This window comes from Chondrus crispus, genomic scaffold (genome assembly GCF_000350225.1).
Source record: "Chondrus crispus Stackhouse genomic scaffold, scaffold_190, whole genome shotgun sequence".
Lineage (NCBI taxonomy): Eukaryota > Rhodophyta > Florideophyceae > Gigartinales > Gigartinaceae > Chondrus > Chondrus crispus.
In genome coordinates, this window is record NW_005179076.1 from 80268 (window position 1) to 97633 (window position 17366).

The following is a 17366-nucleotide window of genomic DNA, read 5'->3' on the forward strand; positions in this document are numbered from 1 at the left end:
GGACATTCCCGCTCCAGGAGCAGGCAATGACCATCTGGATATTGACAAGGAATGGTCTAACTGGGTCGCACACTCGCCTTCCCCACGGGATCTTCAGTTAAAAAGCCCCATCGCAATAACAAACCGCTCCAGGACGTCAGTCTGTACGCAGTAGAGCGCTGCAATGCATTGTTTGGTACAGAATATCCAACATCCAAGGAAAACTCTCAAGTCAACATTACTCGCACACATGAACCGCCAGAACCGGAAAAGACATTGGTGATACTGCGCTAGTGTCTCCACCTCATCTTCCTCATTCCTTGCAATCGTCGGAGCAAGTGGTGCTCCATGACATGAAGCGAGTTATCGGAGACGGTCCAGTCTCCGAGTTCAAGCTCCAGTTCGCGCCTCGGTGGATCATAGACAAAGCTATTGCTGACGAAAACAGTAACTACCATGACGCAGGAGCGTACAAGGAGTTACATTTTAGAGAAATTCCAAAAGGTGCAAACGTGATCACCTCGCATCACTTCTTCCAGATTAAGAACCATGCAGAGGAAGAACGGCTCCGTCTGAAATGCCGCTTGGTTCCTCATGGAAACCGAGACAGAGAGAAAGACTCTGTGCGAAAAGACTCCGCAACAGCCCAATTTCCGATCATACGCCTGCTTCTCTCCTTGGCAACCATTCTGTCCCTATCGGTCGCCTCCATCGACATAAAGGGTGCTTACCTCCAGGCAGGAAATCTCCCTCGCGATATATACGTTCGTCCACCTTCAGGCTGGGCATCATCTCCACAAATGCTATGGAACCTTCTCAAGCCCGCTTACGGCATAGTGGAGTCTGGACGACTATGGCAACTAGTTGCCGAGGACTGGCTCTCCAGTAATGGGTTCCTCCCAATACCTGGTCTCCTGCAGCTATTTGTCCGTTACTCCAATAGAGAAATTATCGAGGTATTGGTGGCCAAAGTCGTCGATGACTTCCTTATCGCCGGCTGTGCACGCCATATGCAGCAGTTTCATGACTCGATCTCTCAACGATTTGTCGTCGGGAGTTTCGTGATGAACAAAGACTTAGTCTTCAACAGGCTTCACATTCACAAATGCGGAGATGGGTCGCTCGTCCTTGGCATGCAGGAATATGTTGACAGTATCAATCCCCTGCCATTTACACGGGAACGCAGGCGGCAGAGCTCACACAGAGCTACTCTCGAAGAGCTTACCGCTTATCAAGGTTTAGCTGGTAGCTTAAACTTCCTAGGTCATGGAATCCTTCCGCAAGCTGCCTTCGCAGCAAGCTATCTTCTACAGGCCGTCGGACGTCTCAAAGTTTCCAACCCGATCGTCACCAACCAGCTACTATCCGAACTGAAAACACTTGCGCCAACTCTGACCTTCAGAAGCCCCAAATCTCTCGAACAACCTTGCTATTTGGCCTTCTCTGATGCCAGTCAAGGTACATCTTCATATGGGCAGACAGGATACATCTCAGGGATTTTCCTGCCCGCAGGGGGTGCGAATGTATTTCATACTCTAGACTGGCTCAGCTGCAAGGAAAAGCGTGTCGCATTTTTATCAATAGGCGCAGAGATCCGGGCTGCAGCATCTTCGGCAGATCGAGGATCACTCATGGCTCAGAGCATAAGCATTCTCAATGGTGCTACGAAATGCCTGCCATTTGTCTTAACAGTGGATTCCCTAGGGCTCTACTCAACCATCACCACATTACACGAAGATGCCGATTATCGCCTTCGTCCAACGGTGGCGAGGTTGAGAGACTCATTTGAAAATGAAGAAATCGCCGTCATGCAGTGGATTGATGGACAGCAGAATCCAGCAGACGCATTAACTAAGCGAAACGTCGTCATGTTTCGTCTCTTGAACACGTTGATGAGGGGTGGAGTTGTACACGAAGAGCTGTTACGCAACGCCCGACGTATGTCGAAGGACAATCCATCTACTTGAGAAGTGGATATTTATTCTTCGTCTTCACACTCAATAGCCCTCTTCTTCCTTCTACATACAGCCTTTCGTACAACACGTTCCACTTCCCTTTTCTTCTCTTCGCCACGCTTCGGTCTGGACTTGCGGCGGTTGTTTTTCCCTTTGCCGGATTTCTGGACTTCCAATCTCCTTACCTCGGCAACTTCGTCGAGATGGTTCCCGTCTCCAACACAGGCAGCCAGAACTCCAGGTTGAAGCCTCAAGACGAGCTTCTCTACGCAGTCTAGGACAATAGACCGGTTAGCGTCTACTGCCACAACATGATCAACCCCCGCACCTTCAATATCCAAACCTTTCAGCCGAACAAGGAAGATTCCTTCTCTGCTCTCTTCCAACCATTTATCAGTGCTTTTCAGCATCGAATGTTGAACCTTACAAAGTCTGAATCTCCCCATGTTCCTTTCAAGCCACTTCTGTGCTTCTCCGAGACTACGCACCACAATCTTGCCTCTCAGCAAAACTGCTTCAGCTGAATCGTCCTGGCCTGCGGCGTGAAGGGCATTGCCGATCGAAGCCCTGACGCATTCTCCGCTCCTCGAATGGGAAAAGACTGGAACCCCCGACATTCGATACTGTATGGTTGCTGTAGAAGAAGTCCGCATCCGGGGACCACCAAGGCAAACAAACGCATCTGGATTCTCTCTACAGAAAGTGTCAAGCAATAAAATGTACTCGAGCCTTTTCTCCTTGCTAAACACCAACGAGAAAGACGGAGTATGCGATCCAGATGGGGCTTCCTCGATGTCGCTGTATATCGGGCTGCCCAGTTCTCCTCCCAAGAAAACGTCTTGTGCCTCCAACGTCCAAAAATCCATATGCCAGAACGTCCTCCTCCCCCCAGAAGGTCTATGAAAGGCATACAACTTATCGCGTTGGATTCCTTCCCGGTTTCCCGAACTCCAGAAAAGCCTCTTGACATCCCATCTCCGGTCTCTGTGCTCCGTCTTCCCACTGGCCAGCAGTCCCCAACGTCCCAGCAAACCGGCAGCGAACTCATGGTCTACATGAGAACGCAGCCACTGGACAAGATCTGGAATCCCGCTCGGACTCACCGACAGAGCCAACTCGAACATCTGCACGCTCATGTGCGTGTCCTCCACTCCGTAGCGCACGCGAACCTCCGTCGACTTCCACTTTGTGCTCATGAACATGACAGCATCGGCTTCGACCCTCCTCCGCGAACCCAGCATGCGAACGACGAGCTTCATCGCTGACCCGAATGTGCCGCCCGATTCCGGGCCTTCCGGCGCTCTGTAGGTTCAAGGGCGACACGGGGATCTGCAATGATGCTCGTGCACGCTGAAGGGTTGTCAAGCGAGGGATGGAATTAGATGAAGGATATAAGAGAGTTTGTGGAAAATGGGCAATGAGGTGGATAATTTGGATAGAACGGGATGTGGAGGCATAGGACGAGGTTTCAGCACCAATGGGATATACGAAACCCCGCGCTGAGCTCGAAGTTAGATGCGAAAGTCGTCGGCATCGACATTAGGTACGCCCGCCGCCGTCGGCGCGGCGGAAGTCAGCGTGGCGGCAGCGAAAGTCACAGTTGTTTCTTGGGCCAACAGGGGGTGTGTTGGAGGGGACAGTCTGCCGACGGCGGGTAGCCCCGAAAAACATTTAAATTTAATGTGGCTGTACTGTGGTCGCCGCTGGTGCGGCGGCGAATAAATAGAGGGCTCAAGTCCGGGGTCCATCTGATTCCCCGGGGGTATCCGCTACCCATTCTCCTCTCGCCGACCAATCCTCTCGAGGACCATCTCGTGACGATCTTTCCCCGTCGGCGAAATCCCCAACGTTCGCCTCCCTCTTCCCCTGTTATCCTCCGCCGCTACGCGCGACCGCATTCCAGCAGTGCTACTAACATCCTTGTGCACTCCCGCCTACCATAGTAGTGATTCTAAAAGCGACGACGTTGCTTACATGAGCGGGCCGGTCTTAACAGAGCACGTTGAATCGCAGGCTGGATGATCTCATCGTACTGCTTACTGTGCCACTCCCTGTCCAGACCCAATCGTAACACAATGTACACGTGTAATATACGTTTAGTACACGTGTACATACAGTGCAGGCCCCAATCAAAGGTTGCCCACATAAATAAGCGAAAAAACCGCTTTGGGTGCTTTCGGCTTCGCCACTCGCAATCATGGCCAAGCAGTCAAAATGAGATGCACTACAGTATTGTGAAGTGGGGCCGGGCCATACCACTCCAGATGCTGCATTGGCATTAATATTTTCCAAATATTCTTCGATTTGCGTCATGATACGTGTCCACTTTTCGCCCATGATGACGTGCATGTTGTACAGCACAGTCTGGCCTTCGAGGGCGGCCAAATGCCTTCCACAGACTGTTGTCTGACATTTTGCACTTGGACTGTAGAAAGCGGTTTCCAGAAGCTTCGAGAGCCCTGCCAAGAAAGCTTCGTATGTTCTAACCGCTGCCTTCCCAAACCTGACTACGATTTGGATTGTGGCCTACACCCAACTCGTTCTCTCGCCGACTTCCCTCTCCTGTACCCAATCTACAGTTCGCTAGCCAGTGCGGCTCAGTCCTACAAGCCGCGTCTGTTTCGACGGAACATCGCAAGCCTGCTCACTTTGGCACAGCTTCGACTCTTATAGGCTATTCAATTTCCCGTCGCTGTACCGCTCACTTCTTTCACAAGTAATCTCGTTATACGTTTTAGCTCACTACCCGCACCGCAGAGTCGCAAAAATGTCAAGTCCCTCTAACCCACCTGTGGATGCGTCGTCACCGGAAGGCACGGAAAGCGCGGAAAGCCCAATGTTCAATATTCTCGTTAAGAACCCTACTGATAGACCAGGCTCAATGCCATTTACGCTGGATGTCAATGTCAAAGCCACAGTGCGCAATTTGAAAGAGCTTCTTACATCTTCCTACCCTGGTTCTCCGTCAGTGACCTCGCAACGCCTCATCTACGCTGGAAAGCTTCTGAAAGACAGCCACTCTTTGGAAACTATATTAACCTCTACTGATCGTCCGGCGCAACACATCATACACCTCGTGGTGTCTAGTCGCCATCGCGCCGCTGCTGCTACTTCTCGTGCATCCACCTCAAGAACCTCTACTTTGGCCGGTTCAAGTGCCGTGCCCTACCAGTCGAGTGCGCCCTCCTCATCGCCGGTGCCTCCCTCATACCCTCACCCGAATACTGCACCCCCGCAGAACTACAACAATATGTTTCATCCATATGTTGCTTTCCAACAATACCCCCCGGGAGTAGAAGGGCAGAGATACCCTTATCCGCCTGTGCCTGGCGTACCACCACCCGATCCGAGTATGTATCCATTGCCTTACCCGCCACCGCAGTTCCCATATCCTCCTCCACCGTCAGATGTTCCTGGCAACGTTCAGGCACATCGAAATGCGCCCCAAGGACCGCTGCCGTTCGCTCCAATGGACCAAGCATCATATGCTGCGCATCTGCAGGCAATGGAAAGAATTATTGGGGACGGTCTTGCAGCTCAGTACACGGGTGCTCAGGAAGCAGCAGCAGCGGCAGCAGCTCGGGGAGTGAGAGAGGGGGCTGATGCGCGTGTGGCGGCTCAAGCAGCAGCGGCAGCTGTGATGCATGCTCAAGCCCATATCCAGGCATGGACAGACCTCAATGCCGGACTCCGAAACAACGCGGCTCCTGCACCACCTCAAAATCGCCCTCAAGGGCCAGATGCCGGGCTTGGGTTTCAGTTTGGAATAGGAAACGGGGCGGAGGAAGGAATGCATCAAAATCTTAACCCTCAAGAGAATCATGGTATTGAACATGACGGAGCCCGTGTTCGCCGATATGTCTTCCATTTCGAGGTTAATTGGACCCTAATATTGAAACTCATATTTGTCGTCTATCTTCTTGGCCAAGAGGGAACTCCTCGTCGCGTATACATTCTGCTGTCGCTTGCTCTTGTGATATACCTTTGGCAAACGAATCGACTTGGGTTTCTCGGTCGAATAGCGGGGATAGCGTTACCGAATCCAGTTCAACTTTTTGAAGCATTCTTTCCAAGAGTTCAAGGACCTAACGAAGAAGGAACGCAAGCCTCCCAAAGCGACCAGGACCCGAACGCGCAGAGTCCGAGGGGGTCTAGTCGATTCGGAAGGGGAGCAGTCGTTTTGTGCTTCATCTATTCGTTCTTTTACGGGTTCGTGGGGTCTTTACTACCTGCATGGCGACCTCCAGCTTTACCACGTGTGGAAGAGCTACTGCACCCTGCAGAGAACGAGAACGACAACAATCACGGTTTACAAGATGGTCCTAGAGAAGTAGATGATCGGCGCGATGTCCAAGCGGGTGCTGAGTAGGATGGACGCAAGAACATGTGGAAACGAACCTTGTCGGCAACCACCCTTTTCAGTCTTGATCTTAGAAAGAACATCGAAGTGATTATGCAATACAGTAGTCATGTTGCGCTGAGTTCATACACAGATTCTGAGCAGGGTCATTACACTGAAAATTCCGAACCGACCGGTGGCACGCTCATGACACTGACGCGACTTAGAACTCAAACTGTTCCCGGATATTTGCTGCTCTTTTGGATAGTCATGCGCACGTAATGCAGTATCACTAACCGTTCGCCCTGATCGAGAACCAATAGGCATCATATTAAAGACAGTGATGGAAATGTTTATCAAGTTATTCTCAATGCTCCTAGGATTATTATAGAGCTATTGCAACAGCATGGATGGGAACTACTCTGACAAGGTTCTCGGAAGAGCAACATTTATCGCTGGGAAATAGTGGGATCAATTGTTCTCAACGAGACGACAGAATCAAAAAAAGAGAAAGATTCATGGACAAGCGAAACTGCGGTCTTGAATCAGTAGTCAACTACAATATTTGGCAAGCTTGTGAGAAGATGGCTCTCAACCAACGACTTCAAATCAGCCGTACTTAAAATCTTGAAACAGTTGGACGTGGATACGAACATGAATTTATATCACAACAGCTCATCAAATCTAACTTTTCTTGTTGAGATCTGAGTCATGGCAGAAGTAGTCCAAGGTCTTCGTGAGTTCAGAGAACTTCGGTCGAGCAAATGGGTCCCCAGAGAAACACTTAACAATCATGTCTCGCACCTCGGGAATACATACATTTGGAGGAGGGGTCTCCAGCTTTTCGCCACGGGACCCCACTTTAAAGACAATTTGCATGGGGTGGTCGTCTTTCCAAGGTTTCTCACACATCATCAGTTCCCAAAGAATTACACCAAACGAATACACATCACTCTGTTCTTCAAATGGGTCTTGTCGCAAGAGTTCGGGTGCCATCCACTCAGGTGTGCCCCCTGGACCAGTGTTCACATAAGTCTTGACCCTTAAACGGCTCAGTCCAAAATCAGTGATCTTCACCTCGCGAACGTTCGTCCCGAGAAGAATATTTGGGGATTTTAGATCTCGATGAATGATCACAGGATACTGGGAATGCAAGTAAGTCATCCCTTTCGCAATTCCAAACGCAATCCAAAGGGACTTCAAGAGAGGAAAAGGTCCCAAGTTATTGCGCCTTCTACGGTGAATAGCACGATATAGAGATCCCCCTGGCATAAACTCGAGAATTATAGCAAGCTTAGGAGCAGTAATAGATGCACCAAGGAAAGCTACAACATTTGGATGACTAAGTTTTGACATCAGCTTCATTTCCACCATGAATTCAGCCATAACTGCCTGAGGATCGTCATCCTCAATTTTCTGTAACGTCTTCACGGCCACCATGGTATTGTTCCACTTGCACTTGTAAACTTCTCCAAATCCACCAGCCCCGATCCGAGGACCGAAAACAATAGAGGAAAAGTCGGTAGCCCATTGATCTCGCCAGATATTATCAAAGAACATTGCAGAGACCTCACTTGCCTCATCCGGTATTTTCTCTGGGATGTCAGGAATATCGTCGGCTTGGTCGAACAGTCCAGCTCCAGTGTCGTCATTCTTCTCTTTCGCCATCAAGAGTTTATCGGCGAGGTTCATGTTCGCAGCTCCGCCCTCGGCATGATCATGGTTCTGTCCATCAAAACCAATTTCCTCCGATTCCTCACCAGCCGAAACCTCTTTCAGGCTGGCAAGAGCGGAGAGTATTTCCTCTAAGAGCATCTGGGCGGAGTCAAAAGATGCCTCTCTGCAGTCCACGCCCTCTGTTGCAACCAGTCGGCGAGCCAGTGGAGTAAGATCACAGCTTCTCCAGAACAAGGGAATAATGAAGTTTCCTTGAGAATCGAAGTCACGACAATATGCGAGAGAGAATGCTTCGGTGCACTCGACAGAATGAAAGTAATCATCAGATAAAAGAGACAAGAATATCCTCGACTGACTTATGGCCTCGGTGATTTCTTGGTTAACGACGCCTCTTTGGCGTACAGAAACTTCCCTTGGTTCCGCGTCAAATATCCGAATGGATTGGTTCTTCCCTCTTAAGTATTCCATCATTTCTGTCGCTGCTTCTTTGTCTCCTTCAGCGTACGAAAAAAATACGTCGTAGTTAATACTCTGCTGAATCAGAAATTCCCTTGGTTTCGTCAACTTGTTTTTTGCCTTCTCAAACGTTTCCAAGTCTTTCGTTATATCAGTATCAGGCAGAAGGATTTTCACCTCACGAACTGGGAGCCCCATCTGTAGCCAAGAGTATGCAACTTGAACTGCTGCTTTCACGAAATGCTTCCGGAGGCTTGGAGAGAGAAGCGCACCAGAAAGAGGAATCAGCACAGACTGAATCTGCACATCACCACCAATAACGGTGGTCAAGCATTTCATAATATCCAGTATAATGTTATCGTCTCTCGTTAGTTCTTCACCTGGGTCTTCATAAACCAAGAGCCTCTTGAACTCTAAACCAGGTGGGCGTGGCTTGGGCAGTGGACGGGAAAGCCAGCAGTGGTAGTGTCTTCGGTACGATGGCTGGGGCTTAGTCTCTTTTTCAAGTTGAGCAAGAGAATACCCCGCCCGATTAAGCGCAGCCAAAGCAGAGTCTTGATTTGCCTTGTACTGACCCCTTTCCCTCAAGTATACAATCAAAAGATCCGTCTCATCTTCAGGCGCGAGGCCTTCTACAGAACCCTGCAAGAGTTCAATACGACCGGTGTAGTCTTTGCGATGGACATTGATGTAGTTGATTTGCTTCAAACCGAGTTTTGCGGGCTTCCCATATTTTGAAATAGGCTGCGAATCTGGACCATCGACTTTAGACAGGACGGTTTTTTCGTTCTTGTCCTGGACTTTGCCAATTTCCGAATCTCTCTGCTCAACCTCAGTGTTCTTAACATCAACCGATTGCTTCACTTCGACTGGATGAACCAAATCTGTCGGCACTTTCTGAGAAGGCTCACGGGAACTTCCTTTGCCTGGGTTGGTTGCGACACTTTGTCCAGCTGTTGACGCAGAACTTGGATCTGTGTTTCGGTTGCTCTGCTGGCGGCGCATGCCTTTCCTCTTCCCAACTATCAATCACAAGATGACGCATCAGTTAGGACCAAAATATTTACCAGAGAAAGAGCAGTGGTATCGATCTTCAAGGACGATGAATATTGCTTACCTTTTGTCATCAACGAAGATTGATTCCCCATTTTCAAAGTTGCGCTTGAGTTTGACAATCTAAAGAAGAAAAGAGGAAACCAACAATTGTAGGCCGAGGCCTTTCCAAAGTTGATTCAGTTCTGCGCTTGTGTCTTAGCTTGTAGCCGTCAGAAATTTTCGAAGGGCTATTGACACAATCCCTCCGGAATGAAGGTGCTATAGAAAGGAAAACTGCGAGAACTCTTTGACTCCATTCAACAGCGAGTGTATTGTATTTGATATATTTAGATGAAAAAGGAGTGGTGGTGTGCGCAATGCAAGTTGAACGTATATGCACGTGGCCTTCCACGGCATAAAATTACTCGTATCTGTGGAGGTTTCAGAACGTTTGGGAAGAAATAAAGACACAGAAGTAACTGAACATTAAAAAAAGGCACACAGCCAAGTGCAAAAGATGAAATCGATCAAAACTGTCGACTGGTGCATTCTCTTTCTCGAAGCCCTGTCAGTTCGCACTCCGAAATGACGTATTATCCACGGAGAATAAGTCTTCTGAGAGTACTATTTTCACTGTTTTCTGATAATAAAAAACTCTCCTCTCCTTCCCGAGTATATGTTCAACAAGGTTTTTGTATTGCACGAAGGGCAACAAAACAGCCAGAGGGAGTCGATTCATGAAAAAATTTCTGTCTGTTTCGCATTTTTGCTTGAAGAAAGTACTCTCGTTGACCTTTCCAGTCGCTGTTAGGAATGAGTGATGACGACGTAGAAAAATTGTTTGCAGCGAATCTGACGAAGGAAATGGATGATCGCATAACATTTTTAAGCCATGCTGCACCAATCCATTTCGAATGAGGTTATACGGCTCACTGTATTTCCTGTGAAAGTAGTAGTGTACTGTATCGATTGTGAAATGAACCTGACACATGCAACGAAATCATTTGGACTTGCAAGTGGCGATGGGGACCTTCGAACATCAGATGACAACTAGATCATAAAAAGGGAATTTGCCTGACTGAATGCTGATGCTATTAAACGTATGAAACGAAACCAGTCATCCGCAGCCTTTAAAACAGCAAGAGATGCGTCTTTTTCTTCCTCTGCCAGCTGAGGAGAGCGAGGGAGAAAACAGATAGAAATACACGATTTGGAAAATACGCAACAGCAGTATATTTAGCCTACATACGTCCTTTGATAACATTTACACCGCTCACGGCCGGAACTATGCGCTCACATTGCTTCATTGTGGAATTACGAGCTCCTCGTATAAAAGGTCCCTGACTGAGAAGTATTCTTCTGATAGGGCTCCTTCCATCACCACTTGTTGAGCACTGGTTTTCTTCAAAAGAACAACAGCACCAGTTTCTGCGTTTTCGACGCAAAGCGCCCCACCAGCAAATTCGGCTTTCATCCCAGCCTTGGACAACACGTCCTTCAATCTATTTAGCATGATAGTTCCAACAAATACGGTTGGATGACCCGCAAACTGAACGTTAATGCTGCGGATCTCATTAGAAGTTACTTGCGGATGGTCAATTTCCATACTATCATCATGGTCTAGCACAGAAGCCTTTGGGTCCCTCAAAATTAGCTGTCCTTCTCCATTATTATCTGCATCTACTCTCGCGTCAAGGAATGCGATATCTGAGAAGCCGACCTGGCTCCATGCTAGCTCTGCAACCATTGCGTCTTGTAGCCTCACAGCACGCACAAAGGTATGGCTCGTTATCTCCACAGTTTCTAGCCGAGCTGGCGCTACAACAACTGATCTGACATCCGTCGAATTTTTCTCTTTTCCAGCGGAACGCAGATTAGTTGCGCTGTACAAGTTTGAGAAGAGAAACTGTTGCAAATGTGCTGTTTCTTCCTCTGTCCCAGCAACCAACGTTACGTGCCGTGGTTCGACCTCCTTAACCAGCCGCTTCAGGGAATCACCATCGCTCTGCCCAGAATTATCGACATAATAAATAGCACAGTTCACATTATACACCAGCTCTTCTTCAATGTACTTTGTCGGAATAACCTCCCCAGCCGACTGATCTTCTTCAATCTTGTTTTCGTTGACCTCTGTTGCCTGGATGTTGCGATTAGGAGCTCCTTCGCCGGGGTCTTCGCCGATCATAAAACGGGTAGTATCTAGTATCTGACCGTAGTCGTCCCATGACGGCCGGTGCGTCTCTGAGAAGGGAAACACAGGAACTTGGGGTTTCGAAGAAATTACTCCTATGCGTTGGAGCTGAGCGTAGGTGTGCTTATCGTATGCTTCGGGATCTTGCAGATCTGGGACTGATTTTGTGATTGCCAGCGAATCCTCTGTCAGCTTCTTGGCTTGATTCATGCCTCCAGTGGTGCTACTGCCTTGTGCTGGATTGGAAATCTCGGACAGCGCAGCATCTTCAGCCTCTTTCTCCAATCTTTGCTGCTCGAGCATTTTTCGTTCCTCTTCTTGCTCCCGGGCAATGCGAATTCGTTCAGATTCCCGCCATGCTTCCAATTCTTGGCCCTGAAGATAGACCTTGCTTCTCATTAGAAGCTTCATAGAGAGCGGAGATGTCCTTTTTTCATCTGCAGATTCTTTGCAATGTTTGAATAATCTTGAGTACAATGTGTCGGGTTCGGGCTGGTTTACGAGAATAATACCATTTCGAGGATCTTGACACCACCTCGCAAAAAGCTGTCGCGCAAACCCCATCTCCATTGATGCCGACGACGCAAGGACAACCATCGGCGAAGAGTAAGCTTCCAAGGACTTCAGCGAACGACACAGCTTTATGTGCTTAAATATGAAAAGATTCTCGCGCGATATATCGAATTTGCGCACCACTTCATCACTCATCCACTCTATCATGCTACGAGCAAACTCAAAAGTCCTTGTTGATAAATCATGAAGAATGACGAGGGGTACTTGACCAAGGTCCTTATCAGTACTCCAAACGTCATGTAAAAGAACAGCGATTTCGATAACCCTTCCTGCCGTGTCTACTGGGATTAACACATTCCCTCTAGACCTGAGCACGGACTTGATACGCGAGATTAGTTCGCCTGTCTTCTTCGCAGCTGTGCGTGTCAACGCTCCCGATGTGCCAACAATTAAGTGACTGGGCCGAGAGAATGAAGGCAGGGTAGTGGGATTGAGATGCCGTTCCCTTCGATGGTTGAAATTTACTGCGTACACAATGCTTTCGGTATCCTTCGTGATATTCCATACAGTCCCTCCGAGCATATGCCCCGCAGCGTGGGGTGTGATGACGATTCCATTTCCCTTCGGAAAGGGATCTAATGGAAAGAGTTGCTGATATTTTAGCAGATGATATCGAGTGGCACCCTCGGCATGACCTGCCGGATGACCTTCAGGATGAGACGACAACTCAAAGGCGGCGTCAACGTCATCAAGATTGAACACCTCAAATGGGTACTGCGCTTCAAGCGAAAGAAACGTATCGTACATGAACATCTGCCCCATTCGCCAAACGGGGAGAGTCGAAAAAATTGGAGCTTTGAGACCGAGCTTGGCTACAGCGTAGGGAAGCGCACCGACATGTGCAACGTCCGGGTGGGAGAGAAGCACGACGTGAATAGAGGGTGCCACCTTGGCGAGATTGGCAAGATACTGTGGGTCGAAGGCAGATGTCCAGCCGCAGTCAAGTAGAATATTGAAATGATCAATGCTAAGAACAAATGCAAGCGCATGATGGTCGGTATGCACGCCATATAACGGCGTGAACGTGATTTTCACAACCATGGGGTGATCGGGATATTTTCAGACGACGAGAAGGCTGCGTTCTGGTTTCACTGCACAGATGATGCATGCATGGCCCCACGTCGGCGAACGAAAGTTGAGTAATACCTTATTAGAAGTTAGGCATTCGGTGAACTGAACGATGAAATACGAGACATGAGAAATGGGTCCCTGTGGTGCTTCTTCGCAACGACTAGGATGATCTTGCCGTGAGGGAGTCTATCTGGGAGAATAAATGGGCCGCCCACAGGGAGATTAAGACAAGTTCCACGACTGCGAGTCTCTGCGAAATGGGAACTGGGGGTTAATAGCTTGGGCGAGGGAGGTTTCCGCACGACGAGCGACACAGCGGGAGCACGGTCGATTCGATGGCTTTCAAGGATGCTTGCTGTTTTCGAATTCACAGGGCCGCATACGCAGAGATCAAATATTGCCCGAACACGTGTAAGAAAAGCTTACATTGTAGTTCTGGACCTGTCGAAAACACGTGGCCACGTGGCCACGCTTGTGCTTCGCTCTGAGAGTAATCTGGTTCATTGTGGCCGAATTGAGATCGGGATCCGATGCTGCCGCAAGAGACACCGTACGTTGAAGTCTGAGCGTTACAGTGCAGCAGCACATCTGTCAACAGTCAACAGATAGCAGCCGTCTCGCCACATCGATTTCAGTCTGCCTCACAGCGCTTTCCGAAAGCTGACATGCGGGAGCCGAGCGATACGGCTGGTCTCCCTACGATGCCCTCCTGAACGCTTGCTGCAACTTTTGCTACCTACAGTTGTCCACCACAAGTGAAGCAGGCTTATTCCTTGCTCTTATTCAATCGTTTCTGTGGCGAGGATGTCTTGAAATCGTCCCTTACATCGACTATTTATCACCTTTAATGTCACGCCTTCGCGCCAGCATCCTATTCTCATCCCTTCGGGCGAGTTAGGTAGAGGTATCAAGCTACTCTCATCATCGCAGCCAATGCCGGGCTTCATTTTAATTCCACGGGGCACTTTTGCGTTTTTTCTGTTTGCCCTTTTCAGTTTCTCCAATGCATCTACAGACATCCCGATAGCTCGCCATTATCGTGCGTTTGGTCCATTACCGTATACCTCATCAGAACGTGGACTCGAGCCTTTGAAGGTTCTTCCTTTTTATTCCACTGTACTAGACACACTTCTTTCTCTCAAAACCTTTCCTTCTGAGTCCGCCGTTGGAGGTAAAGCTTCTTGGAGGGATTGTCCGTATAACAAGTCAGCCAAAGGCGTTATCACTGCCCCATTTCCGGACGCCGACCGCCATCTTCCGTACAATGCCTGGGCAGTTGCCAACTTCAGCATTCAAAAGTATATCGGTCGCCCGCATCTTGTGCAATGTTCGAATCCCGCGACCATCAAGCTGCGCCAAGCCTTCCCGAGCTTTGAGTCTAGGGTAAATCTGAGCTCTCCGTCCTCAGAGATCTCATGCCCAGGCGATGTGTATGAAGATGGCAGGTCAATATGCTCGGCTCGTCTGTGGCCGGGCTCATATCAGATCCTTGTGCAACTTTCCTCTTTCAGCAACTCGTCTTCGTTTTATTGTAACTTTTTCACCGATCCTGCCGGTTTATCGTCAAACCTGCTCTTAACGATTGATGATATTGTGACTCCTCATGTTGTTTTGAAAATGAGGAATGATAGGGCTGTTGCAACCTTGGCTGGGGCCCACTGCTCCTTCACGTTGATGAATACTCATGATCAGGAGTGGGCAACAGGAGGCTCGGCAGAATTAAGGGATGCTCCGGATGGATTAAAACTCAGGCCCCAGAGTCAATCAGATTCCCATTTCCCGCTTCCTCGCATTGCCCCACGACAAGTGCACCAACTTAGAATCGACTTTTTCACGGAGCCGGATTTTCTCAACCAAACAGCAGCTGACGGACGTTTGCCCGAATCTTTGAACATCACGATTGCCGTGTCGTATCAGATCGCTGACGCTCAACATGAGTCTTTGATTGAACTCTCTTTCGATGTCGCCGTGTGGAGCGAATTGACGAGCTACCACTTTACCTACATTGATGTCGATGGTTCAGTACAGGCGGCAGCTGTCTTGCCTCCTCGACAAAACTGTGTGGGCGCTCCCGCTGGAGACGATAAGTGCAGCGTGCTCCTATCTACGCATGGTGCAGGAGTGGATGCGGTAGGTCGAGCTTGGACAGAATCATATCAGGTGCAAAATCAAAGCTGGGTTCTACTGCCCACTGGTAGACGAAAGTTCGGAATGAACTGGGAGGGACCACAACTGAACAGCGCAATCACTGCTTTGAGAAAGTTCGCTGAGGACCTGCCAGGAGTGCCGACTGACGAGAAAGACTTATGGAAGGTTCGAGGAGACCGCTGGTTGCAGGCTGGCCATAGCATGGGCGGGCATGGGGCTCTATTACTGAGTACTCACTACCCCGACATGCTCGTTGCAGCTCTTCCGGCAATGGGATGGTTGCGTTTAAGCACCTCTGGTGAAGCTGCTTACAAAGAGCAGCTGCCCTATTCAGACGCTGCAAGTCGAGCTTTGCTTTCTTTGGCCTCTTCAGAATACAGCGCCGATCTCTATGCTGAGAACCTTCTGGGAATACCGTTTCTCGCCCGTGTTGGATCTGACGATGACAACGTTCCCCGTAGGTTTTCGTTTCGGCGACAAGTTGGTCGAACATTGAGCATACGAATAGCTTCTTACTAACTTTTCTTTTCTCCTCAACCCAGCATCAAACCTAAGGCGATTTTGCCGCCTGTTGACAGAGAACGAGATGTTTCACAATTTCCAGCCCAGCGTGGTGGGGCTCAGCGAGATTCCGGGGAAAGGCCATTGGTTTGATGGAGTAGTGGATGATGATAGACTCCAACGATTCATCCAGAGACACTTGCAAACCTCCCAAAAGCCACAGCTCCCGAAGCGATTTAGCTTGATGACAATGAACCCTGCTTCGACTGGGTCGAGAGGAGGACTTCGGATATTGTCACTGGAAGTTGTATTTCAATTGTCTAGAATTCGAGTTGAGAGGGACTATCCAGAGCGGGGAACATGGAAAATATCAACCGAAAATGTGCGACGTTTTCGATATCAAGCGATTCATGGTATCGCCCAGCGTCCAGACCGGTTTCTGATCGATGCTTCTTCACATGCCATAGCAGTTCCGTCTGCTGTTTATGAAGAGGACAAAGAGCACATTGATTTTTGCGTCAGTTTGATAGACGAAAAGCTGCCCGATACGAGATCCGTGATATGGAGCGTTTGCTCTGATTCTGATTTATGGGAAACGGAACGAAGTACGGAGCGCGGACCGGACACATCCGGCCCATCGGCTCGAGTGCTGAGCAGCAGAAAAGTACTAGTCGTTTTTCCTGAAGGTGACGTGAAACTACGAGATTTTGCCGTATTCTACTCCAACTCTCTTTACATTCGAGGGATTTCCGCTCAAGTAACGACAGATTCCAGCGTTTCCGTGGGGCAGCTGCAATCATCCGATGATGCAAACGTTGTTTTGCTCGGTGGGCCGAGCGTGAACCGAATGGCTCGCAAATACTACATGGATGGATTGTCCGCTGATGTGACATTCAGCCCTAACGGTTTCTGCATATCTTCGCTGAAGTGTTTTCAAAGGCCCGGAACTGGCATTGCATTTCTTAGTGCGGGCCCGAGACGAACCTTGCTCTTCTACGTGGCTGGAACGGATGATGCAGGTCTGGACGCAGCTCTGACATACCTTCCGTATGGTCCAGCTTCTGAAGTACCAGAGTGGATCGTTGTGAGCAAAACTTCAGGGTTTGGCTTCAAAGGCCTGGGCGGTGTACTAGGTCTCGGCTACTGGGATTACAAATGGAAGTTGGAAGTGCGTAGATCTTACCCCGCTGAATTCCTGTTTGATGTGAAGAAATCCGGCGTCACGTGCACCTCGCGGCGAAGGACCAATCCGTTGCATAGCCTGCCGGTGCTTACGATTGCTCTGATCATTGTCGGTGTTGTTTTGGGTATAGCGTTCTCCCTTCGGAGAAAGCTCAGATTCGGACACCACTACAAGCATCTACCAAACGCACTGGTCCAGGTAGGACAGAACACAGGCTCTGGTGTAGATCGGTCTCAGGGGAATTGAGATCGATATCAA

At 49.2% G+C, this 17366-nt stretch overlaps 6 protein-coding genes; 4 read left to right on the forward strand and 2 right to left on the reverse strand.

Annotated features, from left to right (window-relative positions):
* Positions 1 to 4319: 4319 nt before the first annotated feature.
* Positions 4320 to 4607, forward strand: CHC_T00003471001 (hypothetical protein). The gene has a single exon (XM_005715000.1). It carries the CDS (start codon positions 4320 to 4322, stop codon positions 4605 to 4607), a length of 288 nt encoding a protein of 95 aa, XP_005715057.1.
* A 94-nt stretch (positions 4608 to 4701) lies between these two features.
* On the forward strand, positions 4702 to 6630 carry CHC_T00003472001 (hypothetical protein). XM_005715001.1 is given in 2 exon segments: positions 4702 to 6303; positions 6304 to 6630. 1 exon segment carries the CDS (start codon positions 4702 to 4704, stop codon positions 6301 to 6303), a length of 1602 nt encoding a protein of 533 aa, XP_005715058.1. The 3' UTR covers positions 6304 to 6630.
* Positions 6631 to 6957: 327 nt separating this feature from the next.
* Positions 6958 to 9411, reverse strand: CHC_T00008979001 (Serine/threonine protein kinase). The gene has a single exon (XM_005715002.1). It carries the CDS (start codon positions 9409 to 9411, stop codon positions 6958 to 6960), a length of 2454 nt encoding a protein of 817 aa, XP_005715059.1.
* A 1333-nt stretch (positions 9412 to 10744) lies between these two features.
* On the reverse strand, positions 10745 to 13246 carry CHC_T00010199001 (Cleavage and polyadenylation specificity factor, 100kDa variant). The gene has a single exon (XM_005715003.1). It carries the CDS (start codon positions 13244 to 13246, stop codon positions 10745 to 10747), a length of 2502 nt encoding a protein of 833 aa, XP_005715060.1.
* A 963-nt stretch (positions 13247 to 14209) lies between these two features.
* CHC_T00003474001 (hypothetical protein) lies at positions 14210 to 15943 on the forward strand. The gene has a single exon (XM_005715004.1). The coding sequence runs from the start codon at positions 14210 to 14212 to the stop codon at positions 15941 to 15943; it is 1734 nt and encodes a 577-aa protein (XP_005715061.1).
* Positions 15944 to 16010: 67 nt separating this feature from the next.
* On the forward strand, positions 16011 to 17354 carry CHC_T00003475001 (hypothetical protein). Its single transcript, XM_005715005.1, has one exon. The coding sequence runs from the start codon at positions 16011 to 16013 to the stop codon at positions 17352 to 17354; it is 1344 nt and encodes a 447-aa protein (XP_005715062.1).
* Positions 17355 to 17366: the final 12 nt, after the last annotated feature.

Bases quoted from the DNA above. Each gene is read 5' to 3' on its own strand.
- CHC_T00003471001 (XM_005715000.1), top strand. From the start codon at position 4,320: ATGCCTTCCACAGACTGTTGTCTGACATTTTGCACTTGGACTGTAGAA.
- CHC_T00010199001 (XM_005715003.1), bottom strand. From the start codon at position 13,246: ATGGTTGTGAAAATCACGTTCACGCCGTTATATGGCGTGCATACCGAC.
- CHC_T00008979001 (XM_005715002.1), bottom strand. From the start codon at position 9,411: ATGCGCCGCCAGCAGAGCAACCGAAACACAGATCCAAGTTCTGCGTCA.
- CHC_T00003475001 (XM_005715005.1), top strand. From the start codon at position 16,011: ATGTTTCACAATTTCCAGCCCAGCGTGGTGGGGCTCAGCGAGATTCCG.
- CHC_T00003472001 (XM_005715001.1), top strand. From the start codon at position 4,702: ATGTCAAGTCCCTCTAACCCACCTGTGGATGCGTCGTCACCGGAAGGC.
- CHC_T00003474001 (XM_005715004.1), top strand. From the start codon at position 14,210: ATGCCGGGCTTCATTTTAATTCCACGGGGCACTTTTGCGTTTTTTCTG.